Below are 21,933 nucleotides of genomic sequence, written 5' to 3'. Positions count from 1 at the left end.
AGTAAATTGCCAATAAAATATAACTTTATAAATTCACTCGGTGGCACAAGTTTTTAAAAGTCTTTAATTCTCTGCTCAATTTCTTACGTCTTTCAGCCAATCACAATTGAAATCCAAAGTATATATACTGATGTAGGCTTCGTGCATGAAATTGATTGAAACAAAAACTTATGAAAGGGCTATGCAGCTGTATCGTCGTTATTTGAGTTGTACGCGTATGATTTCATATGTAAATCAAGTATATTCGTAATGTGAGATATGTAGAATTCATTTGAATTTTTTACGTCTAATTCAATAATTGTGATTGAAACTGTTGAGATGTTTATCATTTTCGTTTTTTTTGGGTTTAGAAATGTCAATCAAATCTTCATAATATATAAGCTGCAAATGGCATTAGTTGACAACATTAAGGTGTGGTTATTGGAACTATGAGACGCAGACAGGAGAGTTATCTGTGTGTCGGGTTTCTAGGTGTTGTCACACTAGCAGTAGTTCCTTGGGAGGACTTGCACCTCCTCATTTGCTTTGTGTTTGACCGTCTTCTGGAGGAGAATTAAATGCACTACTGTAGGTGTCGTTTTGACAAAGAAAGAATTCGTAGTACCTAAAGCTGCTAAATTTTACAGATTCATTGAATGGCCTTTAATAGCTAGGCCCTCCATTATCGTCTCCCCCCAGAACCCAAATTCATATTAAAAAATCAATCAATAAAAAATAGAAATAGATATAGGGATGATAAAATTATGGCCGGACTGGAGGATCCAATTTGTCTGACTCAAATTAATTAAGTTTGAACATTAATTATGTGTCCAAAATTTGAGTCTGAAATCAAGTTCGTAGCCGAGATATGTAAATATTTCATAAGCCTCGGAATGTTGTCCAACCAAGCATCGTTTCTTTTTCTTTTTCTTTTTTTTTGTCAAAATTATACTTATAGTTGCAATTGCTATATATATATATAGAGAGAGAGAAGAGTTTTTTTTTTAATTTATTTAGAGGTTGTGGCCCTGTGGGCTGTGGCTATTCTGGACCATTCATTTAAGTCATGAGGTGGTGATATTTCTTTTGTTACATAAATGTAGTAGTAGTACTGTGTTGTTGATCCTGTAGGTTTGTGTGTGAAACATCTCCAAACTACACAAACTGATAAGGTCTCTTCCACTGCATCTGTTTTGGGCATTTGTGAGAAACCTACAAAAACCCTTTGCATCTCTCCATATTAATGATTTTCTTTTCTATGAATCAATTTTGTTTCACAAAACTCTATATTTTCTCTGATTTTCTTTGGAAAACCTAATTGTCGGGACACTGTCCTCCATGTGAAGGTACTTTGAAGACCAATTAAACTCTCTCAAGTCTTATTATATGACCACACACTTTCCTTTTTCCGCAAACGATATCAAAGAGAGTCACGTGGATCACAAGCAACTTGTTTTGTTTGGCGTAAGAGTCTGATAATGATGAAGATTAACATGCAAACATTAATATGCTTTTATTCTATATGTACGAATGTCTCCTGCTTAAATTACTAGCTAGCAGTGTCTTCTTTCTTGGCTTCAAAAGTCCGAATAATTTGTGTACTGTTAAAATACCACATATATATATATATATCCGGTTTGGTAAAGTCAAACTATGTCTCCGTCGTAGGGTTAATATCACTTTTACACACCGTTGTTTAAAATGTTTTAATTTAATCACCTAATGATAAAATTATTTTTCGATCAGATTTTTTCACTTTGGGATAGTCAAACTGCACTTGTGGCAATCAATATTTGGATGGTCAACGTGCCACATGTGCAGTTTAATTACCCCAAAGTGAGTAAATCTGCGCAAGAGATCAAGTTAAAACAATTTTATCATTGGATAACCAAATTGAAACATTCTAAACAACGATGTACAAATTAAAACATTGATTATCTTTCAGTGTGTAAAAGTTGAATTAATCCCCACATCATATATATGGATGCTCTTGTCTTCATCATACTCATAGGTTTTCTTTTAGGCTCTGGCTCAAAAAAATAAATTCATATAGATTCGATGTATTTACGGAATCGATAAATTCAAAATAGATAATATTTTAATCTAAAAGTCGCACATGCATGTAGGAACACCTTTTTTTTCCAAGACTTGATCCACACTCGTAAGTAATTGCGATAGAAAGTAAGATTTGCGCACTAAACGCAGCCCCCATCACCTTACGTATTATATTTGATTTTGTGAAATTAATTGATCCTAAGAAGTGAAAAGGTGATTCTCCAATGCCCAACACTTTGGGTGTCACACTAGCTTCCAAAATGTCAACTCTTGGCACACCGAGTAAAAGTTCCATAGTCTACTCAAATGATAATGACAAAAGATAATGGGGATGATAATCTCCGAAACCTTTTTTAAAATAATCGGAAAGGCACGGCTCAACGATCATTTTGTGACTTCCGGACCAAGTTTAAATTCGGGCTGGACTATCCAACTTGCACCATAGTGACATGGGTTTTAAGTCCTGGGTGTAGGCTCAATGCGGAGAAACCAACACCACTTAGGTTCTGTTCAACAAACAATAGCCATATAAATAGATTCAATCTAGAGATTCAATATATTCCTCTCAGTCCAAAGGAGGCGGAACAGAGAGTAGTACAATATTTTTTTTTTAACATAACTACTTAAGACAAAACCCTAAGACCACAAGACAAAAGACCCAGCTAAAACCAAAACGACAACAAGACACACCGTTTAACAAGAAACATAAAAGACATTAAAATAAGGGAAAAATAGCATTAAGTCTAACATCCCCCTCTTGATGCTATTTTTCCTGAACACCAATCCTGCTCCTCAGCTCAGCAAGTTTAACCTTTTGCAACCCTTTTGTGAAGCAGTCTGCTAGTTGATCATTACTAGCACAATGCTCAAGATTGATAACCTTGTTGTGAACAGCCTCTCTCAAGACATGATATCTGATAGCTATATGCTTACTACGACTGTGAAAAACAGGATTCTTTGACATACATATTGCAGATTTACTGTCACACAGGATACGAGTAGGCCCTTGCTGAAGTTCACCCAAGTCAGTTAAGATATACCTTAGCCATGTTGTTTGATTAGCAGCCAGAGCAGCAGCCACATACTCAGCCTCTGCAGTAGATTGAGATGTGGTTTTCTGCTTCCTTGAAATCCAAGAAAAAATACCAGACCCAATAGAAAAAGCATAGCCAGATGTACTCCTCATATCTTCAAGAGATCCTGCCCAATCACTATCGGTATAACCATGCAGAGTACCTCCAACTTCATGACGGTAGTGAATTCCATAGTTCTTTGTTCCTTGAAGATAGCGAAAAATTCTTTTGACCCCACTGAGATGATTTTCACTAGGAGCTTGCATAAACTGAGAGAGCATATTTGTTGCATATTGAATGTCAGGTCTTGTGGAAGATAAGTACAACAAGCTTCCAATCATACTTCTATACAGACTTGGATCAGCTTTGGGAGAGCCATCATCCTTATAAAATTTCTCATGAGTCACAAAAGGAGTAGCCACTGCTTTGCACCCTTCCATGTTAAATTTGCTCAACAACTCCTTGAGATATCTCTGTTGAGAGATAAACACATACCCCTCTTGTTGCTCAACTTCAATTCCAAGGAAATAATTCATCAATCCTAAATCATTCATTTCAAAATTTTCTTTCATATGTTTCTTGAATTGAGCTATGAGCTGCTCATCATTTCCAGTCAGAACTAAGTCATCCACATACAAGGAGATTATGATTTTTTTTCCACTTAAACCTTCTTTAACATAGAGGGTTGATTCACTAGAACTTTTCTTAAATCCTTGCTCAGTAAAATAATCATCTATTCTGCTATACCAAGCTCTAGGAGCTTGCTTTAACCCATACAAGGCCTTGTTCAACTTAAGAACTTTGGATTCCTCACCCTTCTTGATGAAACCAGGAGGTTGTTGAACATAAACCTCTTCTTCTAAGTACCCATTCAGAAAGGCAGATTTTACATCCAAATGATACAACTTCCATTTCCTCTGAGCTGTCAAAGCAAATAGGAGTCTCACTGTTTCCATACGAGCTATGGGGGCAAAAATTTCTGTATAATCTCTGCCAAACTTCTGGGAATAACCTTTGGCTACAAGCATAGCCTTGTGCTTCAACACAGTGTTGTCAGGTTTCAATTTTGTCTTGTAAACCCATTTAACTCCTATGGCATCCTTATCAGCTAGCAGGTCCACTAGTTGCCAAGTTTCATTTTTTTCAATTTGCCTCAATTCTTCTTCCATTGCTGTGACCCAAACACTACTTCTGAAGGCTTCACCCAAATTGTTTGGTTCTACAGAAGTCAATCTACATGATTCATAGATGTCAGAAAGGTTCCAGTATTTGAGCACTGGAGAATCAGAGTCAAGATCACTACTATAGTTCTGAGTTTCACAAACACCCCCAACCGAACTATCTTCATCAGACACATCATCATCAGATAGAGATTCATCACTTTCAGAGAGACTTTCACTGGTGACAGCATCAACAAGATCTTCATTAGCTTCAGTATTAGAATCTTTATGTAAGGCATTTTTGTGAATCTCAGAATCATCAATGTCAACACATTTAGCTATATTTTTCTCCCAATCCCAGATAATGCTTTCATCAACCTCAACATCTCTGGAAATAGTAAGCTTTTTAGTCTCTAGATTGTAAACTCTGTAACCTTTGGAATGAGAGCTGTACCCCAAGAAGATACTTGTCTCACATTTTTTATCAAGCTTTTTCCTTTTAGCATCAGGAATATGGATATAGCAAACACTACCAAAGACTTTAAGATATTTGGCTGATGGTTTAATACCTGACCATGCTTCGATGGGAGTCTTATCCTCCACAGCACTGGTAGGACACCGATTCAAGAGATAGACAGTTGTGTTGGCTGCCTCTGCCCACAGCCATTTGGGGAGTTTCTTTCCAGACAAGAGAGTCCTTGCCATCTCCATGACACTTCTGTTTTTCCTTTCAGAGGCACCATTTTGTTCAGGAGCATAACCTACAGTCAATTGATGATGAATACCACAAGCTTCACAAAACTCTTCAAACTCTTGAGAAGTGAATTCACCACCTCTATCACTCCTAATCATCTTAATCTTCTTACCAGATTGGTTTTCAACAAGAGCTTTAAATTTTTTAAAGTTACTGAGAACTTCAGATTTTTCTTTCAAGAAAAAAATCCAGGTCATCCTGGAAAAATCATCAACAAAAAGAAGGAAGTATTTATTACCTTCAGTTGTGACTGTGTTCATAGGCCCGCACACATCGGTGTGAACAAGTTCCAAACACTCTTGAGCTCTCCAAACTGGATAATTATGAAAAGGTCTCCTTTTTTGTTTGCCTTCTAGACAGCTGCTGCATAGCAAAGTGGTGGTGGTAAGTTCTGGAAGATCAGAGACCAATCCAGAGTCTTGTATTTTCTTCAAATTTTGAGAGCTCAGGTGTCCCAATCGTTGATGCCACAATTGGGACTCCTTCACAGAAGCTTTTAAGGCAAGTTCTGATGACTTCTGAATGAGTTCTGGAACATCAAACTGCAACTGAAAATTCCTCCTTCCCTTCATCTGGATTGTACTAACCAACCTATTATTCTTGTTGCCATCCAAAATCCTACAGACATTTCCTTTGAAGACAAGTATGAACTCCTTTTCCATCAATTGTCCCACACTAAGAAGGTTGGCATCCAACTGTGGAACATACAAAACATCCCTGATCAACTGCTGCCCTTTTGAAGTATTGACAGAGACTGTACCCTTGCCTTCGGCCTTGACTATTTCTCCATTTCCCAAAATCACATTTGTGGTAATAGACTTGTCAAGATTCTTAAACAACTTAACATTGGCTGTCATGTGATTACTAGCACCTGAATCAAGGAACCATGTAGAAGAATTCCTTGATTTTGAATCATTTGAGGGCAAAATAGCCATGAACAAATATTCTTCATCCTCAGCTTCCTGGGCAAAATTTGCCTGTTGCTTATCCTTATCCTTCATTCGACACTCTTTTTGAACATGCCCAAACTTGCCACATCCTTTACACTGAGGTTTGCCCTTATTCCAGCAATGCTCTTCAACATGCCCCTCCTTTTTACAAAGACTGCACTGAGGTTTAGTTTTGCTCCAGCAAGATTCTTCTAAGTGCCCTTCCTTTTTGCAGTAGGTACACTGAGGTTTGGATCCCATCGGCCTACTCCACCCTGATGTAGACCCAGCCCCATTTTTTTTGCTAACAGCTTGATTTAATCTCATCTGATAGGCATTCTCAGTAGCTTCAATATTCATGCCTTCAATTTTAACCCTAGTCTCATGGGCTTCCAAGGACCCAATCAAATCACTAACAGTAATTGCATCAAGATCCTTAGTTTCTTCAAGTGTAGTAACTATATTATTGTACTTAGGGGTCAAGCTAATAAGGATCTTCTCTATAACTCTCCTATCTGGCATTTCTTCACCACAATTTCTCAACCGATTCACCACATCCGTTACTCTTGTGTAATAATCTTTGATAAGTTCTCTTTCTTTCATCAGTACGTTCATTAACTCTCTACGTAAGCTATGCAATTTTACAACTCTTACCTTAGAATGTCCTTGATACTCAGTGCTCAGAATCTCCCAAGCTTGCTTGGCACAAATAGCTTCTGAAATTCGTGGAAATATGAACTCTGCAACAGTGGTTTGAATAACCAACAAAGCAGTATTATCCCTCTCTATGTCCTCCCACAATCCTTTCGACTTAAAATAGGTACGCAACAGAGTGGACCAATAGTCGTACTTCTCACCGGTAAAGATGGGTACAATATTCAATCTAGAGATTCAATATATTCCTCTCAGTCCAAAGGAGGCGGAACAGAGAGTAGTACAATATTTTTTTTTTTAACATAACTACTTAAGACAAAACCCTAAGACCACAAAACAAAAGACCCAGCTAAAACCAAAACGACAACAAGACACAAGTTTAACAAGAAACATAAAAGACATTAAAATAAGGGAAAAATAGCATTAAGTCTAACAGGTTCGAACCCGATACCTTCGCCTCCAGAAACAACGTGCTGCTGTCACGTCATCACAACTAAACTGTCTCCTCGAAAATAAATCTTAGTCGAAATATCAAATGAGGTGTTGGTTGTGGATATTTTACATAGCCTTTCCATGGCTGACTGTATGAAAGCGTTCCCTTAAAGTCATCAACGCAAGCCATTGAAGACCTGAGAGTCAAGACCAACAATGTGGATCACATGTGTAAGAAAAAGACTGGTGATCGACGACTCGACTCGGACTTTGACATTGACTCGTTAAAGTAATTAGATATACAAACTAACAGAAGGGGGGAGAGGAATTGAAGGGTTAGTTTCTGGTGCGCCACCAGACGCATTTGTTGAGCCAATTATCACAACCACCACCTTGATGTGGACCTGCTGCAGGTCTTTTACTTATAATCTGGGTTTATATGATTTTGTAATACGTACACAATACGCCATAGAGTACTATACTGTAATCATAGCGTCATTTGATTTGCGGAATTTAATTTTTCATGAATATATAAGAGTTTTCCTTTTACTAATAATTTCTATATTTGATTGGTGAAAAGCTGAATTCATCCCAAATGAGGAATTCTCTTTTTCTCCCAAAAAGAGAGGAAACTTTGAAATCCTCACTTATTTTTAATTAAATACCCATAATATTCTTTTGGAAAACTCATAATTTAGACAATATTTCACAATTATTTATTTTAAATATGTCATTTTTTTTTCTTCATTTATATAGTTTTTTATTTGACTATTTAAATTAAAGCATGTTATTTCTTACTTTAAATATGTCATATAATGTCAAATAATTGTAATTTTTACTCTAACCAAATATGACCAAGAAAACCAATGATGTCTGCAATGTAGTATGACAGTATGATATAAACATTGATAAGAAATGAGGATGCAAGGAAAGTTACTTTCCCGGCATCATCTTTCTTTTTTCATCTTCAAATCCGCAAAGCAAACAAATCATAATATAATTTGTGATAACAGTAGTGTAATTATTGTTTCTGGCAATATCTAATTATGGGTTTGATTACGAGGAGAGTCAAATAAATGTATTTTTTTAATGACAAGTAGGGTCCACTGTTTTGGGAACCACGTTCCAAATTGACGATGAAATAGTGGTATGTAAAATCACATGCATTTATGTGTTGTATATTATAAGTAAAAAATGTGTGTTGTTAATTAAGTCCCTATTACATGTTCCAAAACCATGAAGTAATTAAGGACCCGTAAGTAAATTGTAATGCCTGCCTAAGCAAATAATAAAAGAATCATACAAACAAACAAACTAAAATGAACAAAATGAATCTAATAACCCAGTGAGAAGATCTAGTTCTTACGTTCACAGCCCGATTTGCTGATGTATCAGATTCTAAAGCAGAAGCAAATGAGAAATTAGGGTTTGTACCATACAAAGCTTGCACACCTCTTATGTCATCAGCACTCAAATCCACCTTCTTGTGTCTTGGTTTCAAGCTCGGATACATTACAGCTTCTTTAACTAAGGAATGGCCCAACCCTAACAAATGTCCAATCTCATGCACAGCCACCGACTCCAAATCAACTGCAACCTTTGATTTCTCCATCCTAAAATCAATGGCCCACGTTTCATCTGCATCAAGATGGAACTTCCCGCTCTCCGGAGAAAATGAGTGGGCCAGCACCCCTAAAACCCCATCAAACGGCTCTCCATCGCCGTGATCGCCCCTGTAAAACCCTATTTTGATATCGGCGAACACATAATCATCGGTCAATAAGAAACTAACAGGAATTACAGATCCCCATCGAGCGAAGGCGCGTTCGAAAACTTCTTCTATGTCGTTTAAGCTCAAGTAGTTGATCATGTACTCTTTGGAAAATGAGTATGTGAGTTTCATTGGTTTTGGACGGACCCACCTCGGTTTCCCGGGAAACAACACGTAATTTTGCTTTGCATGAATTGTATGGACTGTATCTTGAACACTGCACGTTGGCGGGAAGGGTCTGGCTCCGATGGGTGGCGGGGAGTGGAGAAGGAAGATGAGGAAGAGATGAGTGAAGAAGAAAAGCATGGTGGTTAGGGTTTGGAGAGAAGTTAGTTATGGATGGAAGCTTTATTGTAAAGGGACAGGCAAAAGTGTAAATATTAAACTATTTATGATTATGATTATATTTTTAGAATAATGCTTAAGACCCCTATTTAATGTGGAGTGTTGGATGTGAAGTGGACCCTACATGTGTGTTTTTAATCAATGACTATTTTAATGCTACATAGATTTGGGGGACTTTTGGGGGTGATATTTTAGGGATCTCTAACATTGTCCATATTTTTAACTGTTGACTGATATATGGATTGGAAGTTTACAAGAATATCAGTGTTACGGATCACAATTTTTTTTTTCTCTCCTAGCCATCCCAAATGGTGAAATGAACGTACACGATTTCATATGGATAATAAGACATATGGAATCTCAGTATTTAGAATACGTGTGACAAAAAACACTAGGATCTTAAGCATTTTCGTAACCAATGGTTGTCTTTTGATTGGTATATTGATTCTGATCCCTTTTTTTGGTGAAGAAATTAATTTGTTCTGACTTTAAAGAATTAAGAATCGCTTTTGGGTACCTTAGAGGGGGAGGAAAGACCTACAAGTTTGTAGCATATCGTGGTCGTTAGGTTTATCTTTGTTGTTGTTTGGTCCTATCAATCTTGCTACGTTTTTGACGTGAGGATAACTCATATCTGTCAACTCTGACGACTGTGGCTTCCATCTAAGACTTTGGTCGAAGATAATTTCTAATTTCTATGATTGAAGTTCACGTGACCCAACTCAGAACTCGCCAACCAATTCTTCAACAGCAAGAAGTATTTTTGAGACAATGATAATTTCAACAAGATATATATATAGCTTTTGTTTGAAGTCTTGCGACTGTTTCCTTCTAACTCTGGACTGGACCAAGTACGTCATGGGCTAGGCCTTAATGGGGCTGACAACAAAAAAAGGTTTAAGAATGGGACGATGAAGACTCATAAGCCATAATGGGCCAATAAAGACTCATATTCCTTGATTGTCCATCTTGAGCTGGTAATGGTCAATGATACTCTGCCAACAAACCCCCAAATTAGGTTCACTTTAAGCATATAATCTCCTATATATATATATAAGCGCATACAAGAATATAGTTAAAGAAAAAGAAAACTCGAGAAACTGTGGAAATATTGTGCTCTGAAGCCTTATGATGTCAAAATAGGACTTTAGATAGTAAATAAAACGATCCGGATAGATCTAAAATAGTAAATTTAGCAAGATCGTACGATCTTATATTGCGATCTTAATGATGTTACCGATTTTGTCGATTTAACCGAGCTTAACTGAATTGGCTTATCAACTTATGGGCAATGTGCTTATGTGCAAATAGGCTTAGTACCCATCAAATATATCTCAAATTATCGAATTACGCTCTAGCAGCTCGAGCCTTACTCTCATCCCGACCAGCAACACTTAGAGCTTATTTTTTATGGAGGGATTGACCGTATGTTCTTTGAATTGACAAGTAAATAGGAATTTTTTTTATATATTTTCTTCATTATTATTTATTTTAATGTAATAAGACGCACTGCACTACTTATCCTATCCAAACACGTGGCTTCTTGCGGAAGGTTAGATTTGTTCTTTGAAGATGCACAACTTGGGTTTCTTTCTTTGAGCCCAATCATGAGCTATCATATCATCAAGTGAAAAACTTATGTACGTACGGGTCTAATAACTCAAGTTTAAACCCATATCGAGTGTTGAAAGGAGTAAGGTGTCGTTCTCAATTTTAAAAAAATGTCAAATTACTATATACAAACTCAATCTCATTAAATCTTTCAACCAGGACTGATTTTTTTAAGCTATAGCTGTTTTTTTTTTTTACCATTTTACCACAATCAAAAGAGGTTAAAATTGATAAAAGACATGACCTTTTTTTTTACCAAATTGCAGGCTCTGTTTTCTCAGTTTCTGTAATTTTGAAAGGATTCGTGAGAAAGAGGGATGAAAATCTTTAGGATACGTGAAGCCCACAATTTAACACCTATTTGGCCCATAACCATAACAGAAGGCTGCACCAAGTGCTTTACAGTCTGTGTTGCATTTAGCGATGCATCCAACTTTCTCTCTTATTCCTTTTTTTTTTCTTTTAATTATTTTGTGGATAAGCTTATTGATTTTTTTACCAACTAACCCATCCAAGACACCGTCATATTAGATCTTACACTAGATGATAAATTCCAAGCACGTGAGTCCCTTCCTACACGGACCTTATAATTACAAAATTTTTAGCTCATGGGATGACTCCAAAGAAATTTAGTAAAGGTTGAAACTGTGACCTCTTGTATGGATCTTCTTCCGTTATTTAAGCATATGGAGAAAATATCACACGTTTTTAGTGGTGAAAGAATTTCACGTAGAAGTTAATAATGCAAAATTACTTTATTTACTAAATTCCCATCCTCTTTGAACATCTCTAATATTAACTTTCATGACCATGGAGAACTAGAAAAAGGAGAAAATTAGGGGTGACAAAACTCTGTTCGATTCAAATTTGTTCTATCTTATTTAAATTAAGTTTAGATGTAAGTTATAAATTCAAAATCTGGGTCTAAATATAAATTTTTGTTCGGTTTAAAATCGAGTTCGCATTCAGACACATAAATCTTATCCAAATCAGGTTATTATCTAGTTTATTTATCTGAATTTAAATTAATCCGAATTTAATCAATTAAATACGTATAAAATTCAATCAAAGTTGGGGTTTAAACGTATAAATATTTCATAATCACGTTCTCCGAATCAACTTTTTTTCACCCCGTAGAATAAATTTCAACTTTCAACATTCAACTTTCAACTTTTAACTCCAAAAAGTAGTCAACTTTTCTATGCAAATCCTATATAAGATATTGGACACATCAAAGCCCACTTTCCACGTGTTAATACCACCTTCTCTCTTTCTCTCTCCTTACCCCAACCATTCATTCTCCTGCAAATACCATAGACTTTTTCCCTCTTCACGCTAGCCATACCCTATCACCACACCCTATTCTCCAAATTTTGTACCATATCAAGAAACCATCCCAGTACCTTCTTCCTAGCCAGTACTGAAAACAGTACTCTTCTCACGGAGAGAAAGAGAGATGGAAAATGGCAGGAATGTAATCTTCAGTGGAAACAGAGGGCAAAATGGTAGTAATGCAAATGTTACTGGAGGTTGGCTCCATGTATCACCACCACCAACGGCGGCAGAATTACTCTCTCTGTATGCTGGAGATGGGTCCCACTTGCCTCATCCGGACCCGCACCTGGCGTGCTTGAATCTCGGCAAGAGGAACTACTTTGAAGATGCAAGTACCGTTGTTGAGCGCCACGTCATCGACTTCTCCTCGGCTGGCAAAAGTGTCAAACCCTTCGACGTCTGCGGCGGTGGTCATGTCGTGAGCTCCATGGCGGTGGCGAGGTGTCAAGTGGAGGGGTGCCACGTGGCGCTGTTGAACGCGAAGGAGTATCACAAGAGGCATAAGGTTTGTGAGACGCACTCCAAGGCTCCGAGTGTTGTGGTTCAAGGGTCGGAACAGCGGTTCTGTCAACAGTGTAGTAGGTAAATAGCCTGGCAGTAATGAGTAATGACACCGATCTAAACAGTTGATATTCTAGTTATCTTAGATGTTGGGTTCTACGTACATAATTTTATGCGTATCATATAAGACATGGGAAGTCCAAATTCACTTATACCATGTGTGTTCAACTTAGCTGCTGGAATAATCGAACACACGCTCTTGGTTGAGATCTCTATCATTTTCAAATAGACTAGTGCAGTAAACACATGGCGCATATTAGCATTTTTTGCCACTCAGCTTTTGGATTTTACCTGTGTGAATTATTGTAGGTTTCATATGGTGACTGAGTTTGACGAATCGAAGAGGAGCTGTAGAAGGAGATTGGCAGGGCACAACCAACGAAGAAGAAAGTCCTCTAACGATTCTCTTACTAGGAATTCTTCCAAAGGTATGCTCTTTTTTTTTTTCACAACAAATAAATTTTATTAGTCGAGTGGATGTAGAAAATGAATCGAGTAGGAGCTTGGTTAGTGGCGGGGTGAGGAATTAATTAGAGAGGAGCTAGAAAAAAAAAATTTATTCACAAATGATCATTAATAAATAAATATCTATATGATTATTAAATTACGTAAATTCTACATAATTATTAAATTTTACATCATAAATGAAAATATAAAATGTTGAGGATAACAAAAAAACAATCATTTAAGTTGTGTTAAACGATTTTTCATTAGATAAAAATCATATATTATGTATCATCGTATATGAGCGTGTAGCAATCAATATTTGTTTTATGAGTGTGTATCAATCAATAACTATAATTTTTATATTAATCATAATATTACATAGTTATTAGAAAAATATAAATAAATATGCTAATATATACATATGATGTATAGATAATGTGTAAAGAAATTTTTACAAAAATTTAAGACCCTAGTGAACAGAAATCTATGCACTTTTAGAAAGATGTATGATTTGTATTTTATTATAAAAATTATATATATTAGAACTAGTATTATTGAAAATGCTTATAAATAATTTTTATCTTCATCAACTACATATTGAGTTATAAGTTTGTAACCATTTCATGCTTCTGAGCAGACAAGTACATGAGTAGTGGGAGATCTTCATACATAATGTCGTCACAAGCGGCCGGGCGCGCTTGCTCTCTTCTGTCATCATCAAAATCCCAGCTTGTTTCCTGGGATCTGTCCTCAAGATCCAGTGCTGCGCTACGCGAGCTTATAGCAGAGAACCGTGCAGCAATGCTAGCTCGACAGCTCATTTTCAAACCAAATTCAAACCTAGCAATGGACCAAGATATATCTCACCAGCAATACCAGTTGTTACCAGCTGAGCCTTATAGGCATGAAACATTGGACCTCATGCAGGCACCAAACTCTGCATTTGAGATATTCTCAAAAGCCAAGCACCAAGAGGAGGAGGAGGAGGAGGAGGAAGAAAGGGGTGCTTCTTTGTTTGAGAATTTTCAACAGTTCGCTTATTGATTTACTATCATTATTGTCTTGTACTATTAGTGAATGATGGTTTTAACTGATCTTTCTAGTGATTAAATATTGTAAAATTTTAGGATATGGTTATCACATAAGTTTTTGTTAACCGAGAACAACACCATATAAGCTTCTTCTTTGGACGTTTGATATATGTCTAGACTCTAGTCATCATGCTCATGCACCTAATGATAGGGTAAGTAAGTTGTGATAGATGCTAGCAAACATGAAAGTAAAAACCCGGATTTTTATCATTTGATTCGGAGCAAAAACCCGGATTTTTATCATTTAAAACATGAAAATAAGTTAGGTCCGCAAGTGATTGATTGAACAATTACAAAAGTGTTGATGTTAGACCGGTTTTGATTGATAAATGGGTTTTCCCCCCATTTTGTGCTTGGTATTGTTAATGATTTTTTTTTATTATCGTGCAAACCTCTAGAAGGCATGGCTCTTTCGATATACTCCGACGAAATAAACCTCTGGACCTATAAAACTCGCCATCGAAAAGTTTACTTACACGAAACAAATTTACTTTGTCGATATTTTATCAGGGGTGTGATTCCAAAGCATGGCAAGAGATTTCTAACCTAGGATCCACGAGTTTTATGGAATACCAAAAATCAACTCGACCAACCCTTGGAGTTTGGTAATGTCAATGATTGACAGAACTAATTACGAGATTATAAGATAATGCAAGATGGATCCACTTGAAATATGATCCTATCATATGGACAAACACATGTGAAAGACTTATTTATTACCAAGAAGTAGATTTATTCAACTTTGTTGAAAACCTTAGAATCTGTATACTGTAAAGTAGTTTATCAGAATCTTCAAAAGGTCCTACTAGTCACGTTTCTTTGTCTAAGTGTATGGGCGCAATATAAAAGTTGGAAAAAGGTTTTATCTTTAACTGCAGACAGTCTAGGCATTCCATTTAATTACTGTACCTTCACATGTGTATGTATATATGATGAATGGTTGTTTTCAAGCTTGAAATTGAAGTTCCTGATTAGTTTTTTGTGAAAAGAATGGCAACCATATGTTTCATGTTTGGCTCAGAAAATGAAAGAAACAGTAAGCATTATGAAGGGGAACACATCAATCATGCAAATATATATATAACACATTGGATCAATAATGTCTTCGCTAACCAACGGTTCAACACCTAATTATTGTCTTTCTCAATGATAACACAGTATATGAACATGATGAACCCTAACAACACACCGTCCAAAGCATGAGACACATAGGTCAATTTGTGAGTGGGCCTGAGTGAGGCCCATTTCAACGTTATAAACGTGGTAAAAAAGATAGTCTCTCTCTCTCAATCCTTCACGATCTTTTTAAACATTCAATTTTTAAATTTTTTTGATATCTTGTACAAATTTTAAAACATGTTCACGAAGTGGGAGATTAAGGAAAATCCACGATTGCAAATACAGTTTCTAATTCAATCCATCAAGAATTGAACAAAAATAGGATTTAGAAAAAACGCTATGATTTTTATTAATTTAAGCAAAGTTGCTCTCTAATAAGATTTTACAATCTTAAATAATCAAAAGAAACCCTAATTGGACTCAAATAAATAAAATAAAACAAAAGAAAGTAAACACGAGATTATAAAATCCACAAAAAAAACACGCACCGTTGCTAATTCGCTCGAGCGCAAAAAAAAGTATCCCGCTCGAGCACCTATTCATGGGTTGTAAGTATCAGCACATCTTCGCGCTCGCGCGGCTACACCATTCACTTGAGCGTCCTTTCTATTCACTCGTCCCGATGGATCATACGTACCCGTCCCTACCACATCTCCAGAAACAACATTCCAAATTTCTTTCCTAGTTTGTGATCCTACGCCATCTGATACGACACGAATTATTAGTTTTATTATCGAGAGAAACCAATCACTGATCAGGGTGCGGCCCCACACGTGTCAGGCTGACGAAGGATACTAAAGAAACTATCCACGTGCAAAAGGTTGAAAAGTAAGACTTCTCTATAATAGCAGAAGAGTTGGAAGTTCACATTCAATGGGTTTTGGTCGGGTAGGTCCCCTCTCATACCAATCGCAAACAAGATAATATATAGGTTAAGAAACGAACGATCCACATTGATCGCATAATTATGTAAGGCAACTGATCACCACTTCAGCAGCATTTGATCCAGCTGTTCCTTTTCAATCCTCTTAGCTTCATTCATATATATTAGCTGCTCCTTTTTTCAAAATTCCTTGACTAATTTATATATTGTGGATGCAAAAATTCGGTTCTCCACACGTCAGTTGCTCACACAATTGATTGAGCGGAAAGCCTCAGTGAATCATGCAAGAACAAGGGAGAAGGGGGTTCTTCGTGGCCCGATGACACTCCAACGCTTAAGCTCAAGTCAGTACTCTTCAGAAAGAATCTAACTAAAGTAATGAATCTGAGAATGTGTGTAGCATACATTGATTCAGCCTTAGCCTCCTTTTAATATAAGGGTTGACAGGTAAGGAGATAAAGACGGTTGATATTATCGTCTCTGGAGTGTCATTGTATGATTAAATATCCTTATCCTGATCTCCAGACGTCTTTGAACGTTAGCATGAGATATTCCCTGTGAATTGAGAGTTATCATCTCCCAGCTTTTATTCTTAACACGGCTTCCAAGAAGCTGCTATAGTACGTATACTTTGTTCCTGTAACACCTGACATGCTGACTAGGCATGACTTATTTTTCTCATCCACATATATAAATCAAGTATACACATATATAGACTTAGAAATATTTTTGGAAACATTCTTGAGTTTTTGAGTTGTAAGGAACCAAAAAGGGTTGGGAAGTTTCCTAGTGTTTGACACATGCACTAGAGCAAGCGAGCAGAAAAATGCACAATACACAATAAGTTTTAATTTCCTTGTCCTTTACTTACCTAATTCATTGATAGCAGCTTGGAAAGATTTGAAGATTTGTTTAATTCTTTAATTTTCTCTATCTTAAGGTACTTGAGACATAGATTTGTCTTAATCAATCAAAGTAAGCAAAACGGTTCATGTACACCGTAGAGACAACATTAATTCATTGGCCCACATCTCAATTTCCTAGAAGGTGCAAGGACGGTCTCAGCTTTGATCTTCTTTAGGAACAAAACTTACTCTTCAATCTATCAAACTTCAAAGATGAAATAGACCTGAATAGATTAATTTGCATTTTGCAGGATCAAATTCAAACTTTTAGAAAAAAAAAATTAACTTGGATATTTGAATAGTGTGTAACGAAAACCGTGTAGCTCACACTATCATGGTATCACCATAAGGGTTCGTTTGATTCGTAGAATCCAATTTTTCGTGAATAAGAGTTTTCTTTTTGCCAATAATTTCTATATTTGGTTGATTGAATCCTTGAAATCAAGACGAAAAGTTGGATTCCTCACAAAAGAGGAATTCTCATTTCTTCTCAAAAATAGATGAATCCTCACTTATTTTTAATTAAATACATATAATGTCCCTTTGAAAAACACATAATTTCAACAAAATTCCCATAACTATAATCGTCATATATATATATATATATTTTTTTTTTATTTTTACAGTTTTAATTTGGATATTCAAATAAAAGTGTTATTTTTAATTTAAATATGTCATACAATTTGAAATAATTGTTTAATATATTATTTTAAACCATATATGATAATAAGGGTATTTCAGTAATTTAAGCATTATTTAAAAATTATTTTCCTGGCATATTTTTTCTATTTTCATCTCCAAATTTGTGAACCAAATGATACGTAAATATTGGAGATTAGTTAATGGTTTGAGAATTTGGATATTGGAATAGTTTAATAAAACCCATGTACGTAGCTTACCCTAATAAAGAAAAAAAGAAAAAGAAAAGATTCAAAGGAATAACCCTGTTTAGAATTTAAGTTGACATTAGAGTCGCAATCCAACTAGCTAGGCTTTTGAAGTTAGGTAAATCCATACATACATTACATAAGCACTACCAAATCAATTAAAATGCAGGTCATATATATATATATATATATATATATAGGCTTTGGTGGACCCCACTCATGATCCCCATTAAATAAAATATATATGACTACATTACTAATTAATCATGTCACCACTCACCAACACAATATTGATATGATATCTCATAATGACTAACAAAGCTTAATCAGTAATGGTAAGTACGAACATATGTGGCTGCCATATAGGAGACAGCTTGACTGTACCTTTTTGATCTAAATATTCCGAGAAAATTCACACCCGACCCCAACCCCAACCCCCACGTCTCCGTGTCCCAAGTCTCACCTTTTCTTTAACATGATTAATACTGCATTTTCCCGGAAAATTCTGGGACCAGACAAAAAGCATATATAGTAATGCAATTACCCATTTGGCTTTTCCTTGAAACCAAACAAACAGACATCTCAGTGATACATAAATAAGTAGATGGGAATCTTAATTATTTTCAAACAAAGTATTAGAGTTAACATCACTGGAATTAATTCAAAGAAAATGAAAGCAAGTGCTAATTAATTTCTTTCGCCTGCATTTTTAGCGACCAGGTTAATGATTAAATCACCCACTAGAGAAGAACAGTTGATTTGATGTTGATGAGGCGGAAGTCGAACCATTTGCTTGATAACATCTTGGCGGGAAACAATCCAAGGAGATTCGCGGTGGTGACACGGCCACGGTTACGGAGGATGTTGACTGACCAGCCGAGGAATCCGGTGGAGAGACTACAATTAAAGTTTTGTTTAGAATTCAAAAAATTCAAGCTTTGAGAAATAAAACATCTTGGTCTTGGTCTTACTTGTGAGATTTTCAGAGGAGTTGCGAGCGTTATCGAGCTGTGATTTCCGGGTGGTTTCTTGGTTTGATTGGTGGGATTTCCGGCGGCGGCGATTGTGATCGGCCAGTCTCCTTCTGCAGCTGCGTTTCCCATTATCGAATTCCGAGAGAAGGTGGAATCTGCCATTTTTTTCAACATATAATTAATTACTGTTAAGATATAATTAAGACACTGCTGCTATTAACGAGATGTACAGTACGAAAAGGGCAAATGTTACGGACACGATTGCCCTCGGGATTTCCACTTGTACGAGAAACCAATCATTGGCTACCAAGCATAATTACGGAGGGCATTTTCGGAAACTGCGGCATAATTGGTATTCCGATCCAGTAGTTGGTATCTCATTTATCCAAGACCCCATCTACAGAGTTGTATGCACATAATTTTATGTGTATGAGGTGGGACATGTGAAGATTACGAATTCACTCACGAATTCACTTGGATCTTGTGTGTCCAATTGGGATAATGTGGATAAACGGGAGACGAAATGAAACTATATAGACAGAAATGCCCTCAACATTAGTACGCTAATCCCACTACTATAGGGGCATTCAGGTCATCGCAGCACAATCACAATCTTCTTCTTCGTTATCTATCCATGAAGATGTATGAGTATAATCAAGGTTAATTAAGAAAAACAAGAAGGGCGTTTAGGTCAATTGAGCGAACCTGCTACACTGCTGGCAGAATCGCTGAGTCAACCCTGCCGCGATAACAGTAGCAGCCTTTGAGTGGTACTCGCAGACCTTGTGTCTCCGATGGTAGTGCTTTGCGTGGGTTAGATCGGCATTGCACCCTTCGGCCTGACATCTCGGCGAATTTGTCGTTCCCGATTCTGCCGGCCTGAACCGCCGGTACAGGCGGTTCACGAAATCATCCTCCGCAGACGAGAAGTAAGTCCTTCCGCCCAAATTGAGCCCAATCCTCGTCGTGAAGTCCGGCCGAGGGGAAACCTCCTCGCTTTTCGGAACCACAAAGAACCCGCCTCCACCGCCCGAATTGGGCACCACGTCGAGGAGCGAGGACTGCGGGGCTGCGAAGGCCGACGCGCTAGAAAACGCGCGTGGGTCGTAGAAACCGTTAAGGTTACTGCTGTAATGTGCGTGTTGATGGAACAAGTTTGTTGGAGGATGAGGGATTAGGGTTTCATGGTGGTAGGATTGTTGACTGTAATGATTGAAAATCTGACGGTTTGGATCAGTTTCTTGGGTCGACGTTGTTTCGTCCCCACCGAGCATTATCGATGAGGGGTTCCCCCATTCGTACTCCAGCATCTTTACTCAGCAACGTCGTTGAGACTGGTACTGCGAAATTGGAAGAAAATAGTGAAAAAAGGTGTCAGCTTTGAGAGGAAATAATTGAAACGAGTAAAGATAGAGTAATTTGGGTTTGTGGGTTTTAGTGGGGTTTCTTTGTTTTTTGAGACATGTCGGTGTTAAGGAGGGAGAAACTAAAGAGTGGTTTCTTTTATGGTTTTTACATGTAAAGTGTATAGTAATAGCTCTGGTTAAAACTTGAAAACTCGCCAATGGCAGTACAAAGGGTACAGTGGAAGGAAAGACAAGAAGAAGGAAGAAGGAAGTTCAGACTTCAGAGGGATCGAATTTCGAGAGATGAATTAAAAACCCAAACTTGCTATTTGCAGAGTTGAAACTGTTCCTTTGTCCATGAACATCTGCACACCCTCTCTCTCTCTCACAATTCTCTTAAAAGCATTAAAGCCCACGCTTTTATGGTTATTGAGAGCAGACGGACTGAGCTAGCTGTATCTTATTAGGCGGCTTGTGGTAGACTGGATTTACAGTTTCACTTTCACCCACTTTTAACCATTTTCTTTCATCTTTTACATTGAGGAAAGTAGCTGTAGCTTTCTCCTAGCTTGTTTTGTTTGGTAGCTAGCCCTCTCTTCCTTCTTCCTCAAATGAAGGGACTTACTATTACAGCTTTAGCAGCAACAACAACTTTGCAGTGCAGTCCTCTAATGGAAAAAACAGTGTGGTTATGCGCCACGCGGCGAGCTTATTTATGACCACTGGGATCCACTACTACCTGTTTGATCAATTGTTTCAGAGAGCTCATTATGACTGTTTTTACTCTTTTTCTCTTTTTGTTCTTTGCTTCTTATGTTCTTTACCAAAACACGACAAAAACCTGAAGTTTCTCTAGTCCTACTCACAACTGTTTGTTTGGTAGATAGCTTTTTGAGTTTGGTGCAACACCATTTCACCAAATTAAATCGCATATCTAACCTAGATTCTAGTATTATATTGACCGGACCTCTATTTTGAGGTCCTAATACCATCTAATTAGGGAGTTCTAGTATCTTAAGTAATGTAATTGTGTTTAAATAAGTTAGTTTTACTCTTATGATTGTCTTTCATTGGTTTTGCAGAAAATATGATTAAACCGACAAAATTAGAAGCTCTCGGGATTGAAGAAAAGTTCATAGAGATGAAGAATTATCCGGACACTTTCATTGGATGTTCGGATAATTGAATCAAAGGGCAAAAAGGTGAAAGAATCATGAAGCTACAGCTAAAAATGAAAATCAGCACAAACTGTCCAAACAGATTTCAACCGTCTGGACAGTTGGAACCAGAGAGTTTAATTGTCCACACAGATTTCAACCGTCCGGACAGTCGCCCGATTTCTGCATTCCGAGAATGATTAATTGAGCTGGGTTTTTGGGTATCTCTCAAATGTAACCAATGGGAGAAAGCTTTGTAAGGGTAAATAGGTCATTATACTTGTAAAAAGGGGAGAAAACCCTAAGATTTGTGGGGGCTCTCTCATTCATCTCCTCCAACTTCTTGCCTCCATTGTTTTCTCTCTACTTCTCTCTCTAAGTTTTTCTTGGTTTTTCGTGATTTTGTTTGTAAACATTGATTTTCATCTATAAAATTGATATTTATACCCATTATGATGAGTGGCT

The 21,933-nt window shown here is 36.9% G+C and overlaps 3 protein-coding genes across 3 annotated transcripts; 1 reads left to right on the top strand and 2 right to left on the bottom strand.

Moving 5' to 3' along the window:
- Window positions 1-8,204: 8,204 nt before the first annotated feature.
- LOC120003652 (metalloendoproteinase 4-MMP-like) lies at window positions 8,205-9,113 on the bottom strand. Its single transcript, XM_038852667.1, has one exon. The coding sequence runs from the start codon at window positions 9,111-9,113 to the stop codon at window positions 8,334-8,336; it is 780 nt and encodes a 259-aa protein (XP_038708595.1). The 3' UTR covers window positions 8,205-8,333.
- Window positions 9,114-12,106: 2,993 nt separating this feature from the next.
- On the top strand, window positions 12,107-14,256 carry LOC120004471 (squamosa promoter-binding-like protein 7). Its single transcript, XM_038853829.1, has 3 exons — window positions 12,107-12,680; window positions 12,969-13,087; window positions 13,744-14,256. The coding sequence occupies exons 1-3, from the start codon at window positions 12,220-12,222 to the stop codon at window positions 14,148-14,150; spliced, it is 987 nt and encodes a 328-aa protein (XP_038709757.1). The 5' UTR covers window positions 12,107-12,219; the 3' UTR covers window positions 14,151-14,256.
- Window positions 14,257-18,580: 4,324 nt separating this feature from the next.
- Window positions 18,581-20,867, bottom strand: LOC120003839 (squamosa promoter-binding-like protein 8). The gene is made up of 3 exons (XM_038852960.1): window positions 19,671-20,867; window positions 18,963-19,120; window positions 18,581-18,888 (listed from the first exon to the last, which is right to left on the bottom strand). Exons 1-3 carry the CDS (start codon window positions 20,273-20,275, stop codon window positions 18,725-18,727), a joined length of 927 nt encoding a protein of 308 aa, XP_038708888.1. The 5' UTR covers window positions 20,276-20,867; the 3' UTR covers window positions 18,581-18,724.
- Window positions 20,868-21,933: the final 1,066 nt, after the last annotated feature.

Source organism: Tripterygium wilfordii, chromosome 8 (assembly GCF_013401445.1).
Source record: "Tripterygium wilfordii isolate XIE 37 chromosome 8, ASM1340144v1, whole genome shotgun sequence".
Classification (NCBI taxonomy): domain Eukaryota; kingdom Viridiplantae; phylum Streptophyta; class Magnoliopsida; order Celastrales; family Celastraceae; genus Tripterygium; species Tripterygium wilfordii.
This window is presented reverse-complemented; position numbering and strand designations above follow the sequence as displayed.

Excerpts from the sequence above, each read along its gene's own strand:
- LOC120003652 (XM_038852667.1), bottom strand. The coding sequence starts at position 9,113 with ATGCTTTTCTTCTTCACTCATCTCTTCCTCATCTTCCTTCTCCACTCC.
- LOC120004471 (XM_038853829.1), top strand. The coding sequence starts at position 12,220 with ATGGAAAATGGCAGGAATGTAATCTTCAGTGGAAACAGAGGGCAAAAT. Across the intron at positions 12,681-12,968 it reads TTCTGTCAACAGTGTAGTAG|GTTTCATATGGTGACTGAGT; the intron begins GTAAATAGCCTG and ends GAATTATTGTAG. Across the intron at positions 13,088-13,743 it reads TACTAGGAATTCTTCCAAAG|ACAAGTACATGAGTAGTGGG; the intron begins GTATGCTCTTTT and ends GCTTCTGAGCAG.
- LOC120003839 (XM_038852960.1), bottom strand. The coding sequence starts at position 20,275 with ATGCTGGAGTACGAATGGGGGAACCCCTCATCGATAATGCTCGGTGGG. Across the intron at positions 19,121-19,670 it reads TTCTGCCAGCAGTGTAGCAG|ATTCCACCTTCTCTCGGAAT; the intron begins GTTCGCTCAATT and ends AAAAAATGGCAG. Across the intron at positions 18,889-18,962 it reads CTCCTCTGAAAATCTCACAA|TCTCTCCACCGGATTCCTCG; the intron begins GTAAGACCAAGA and ends CTTTAATTGTAG.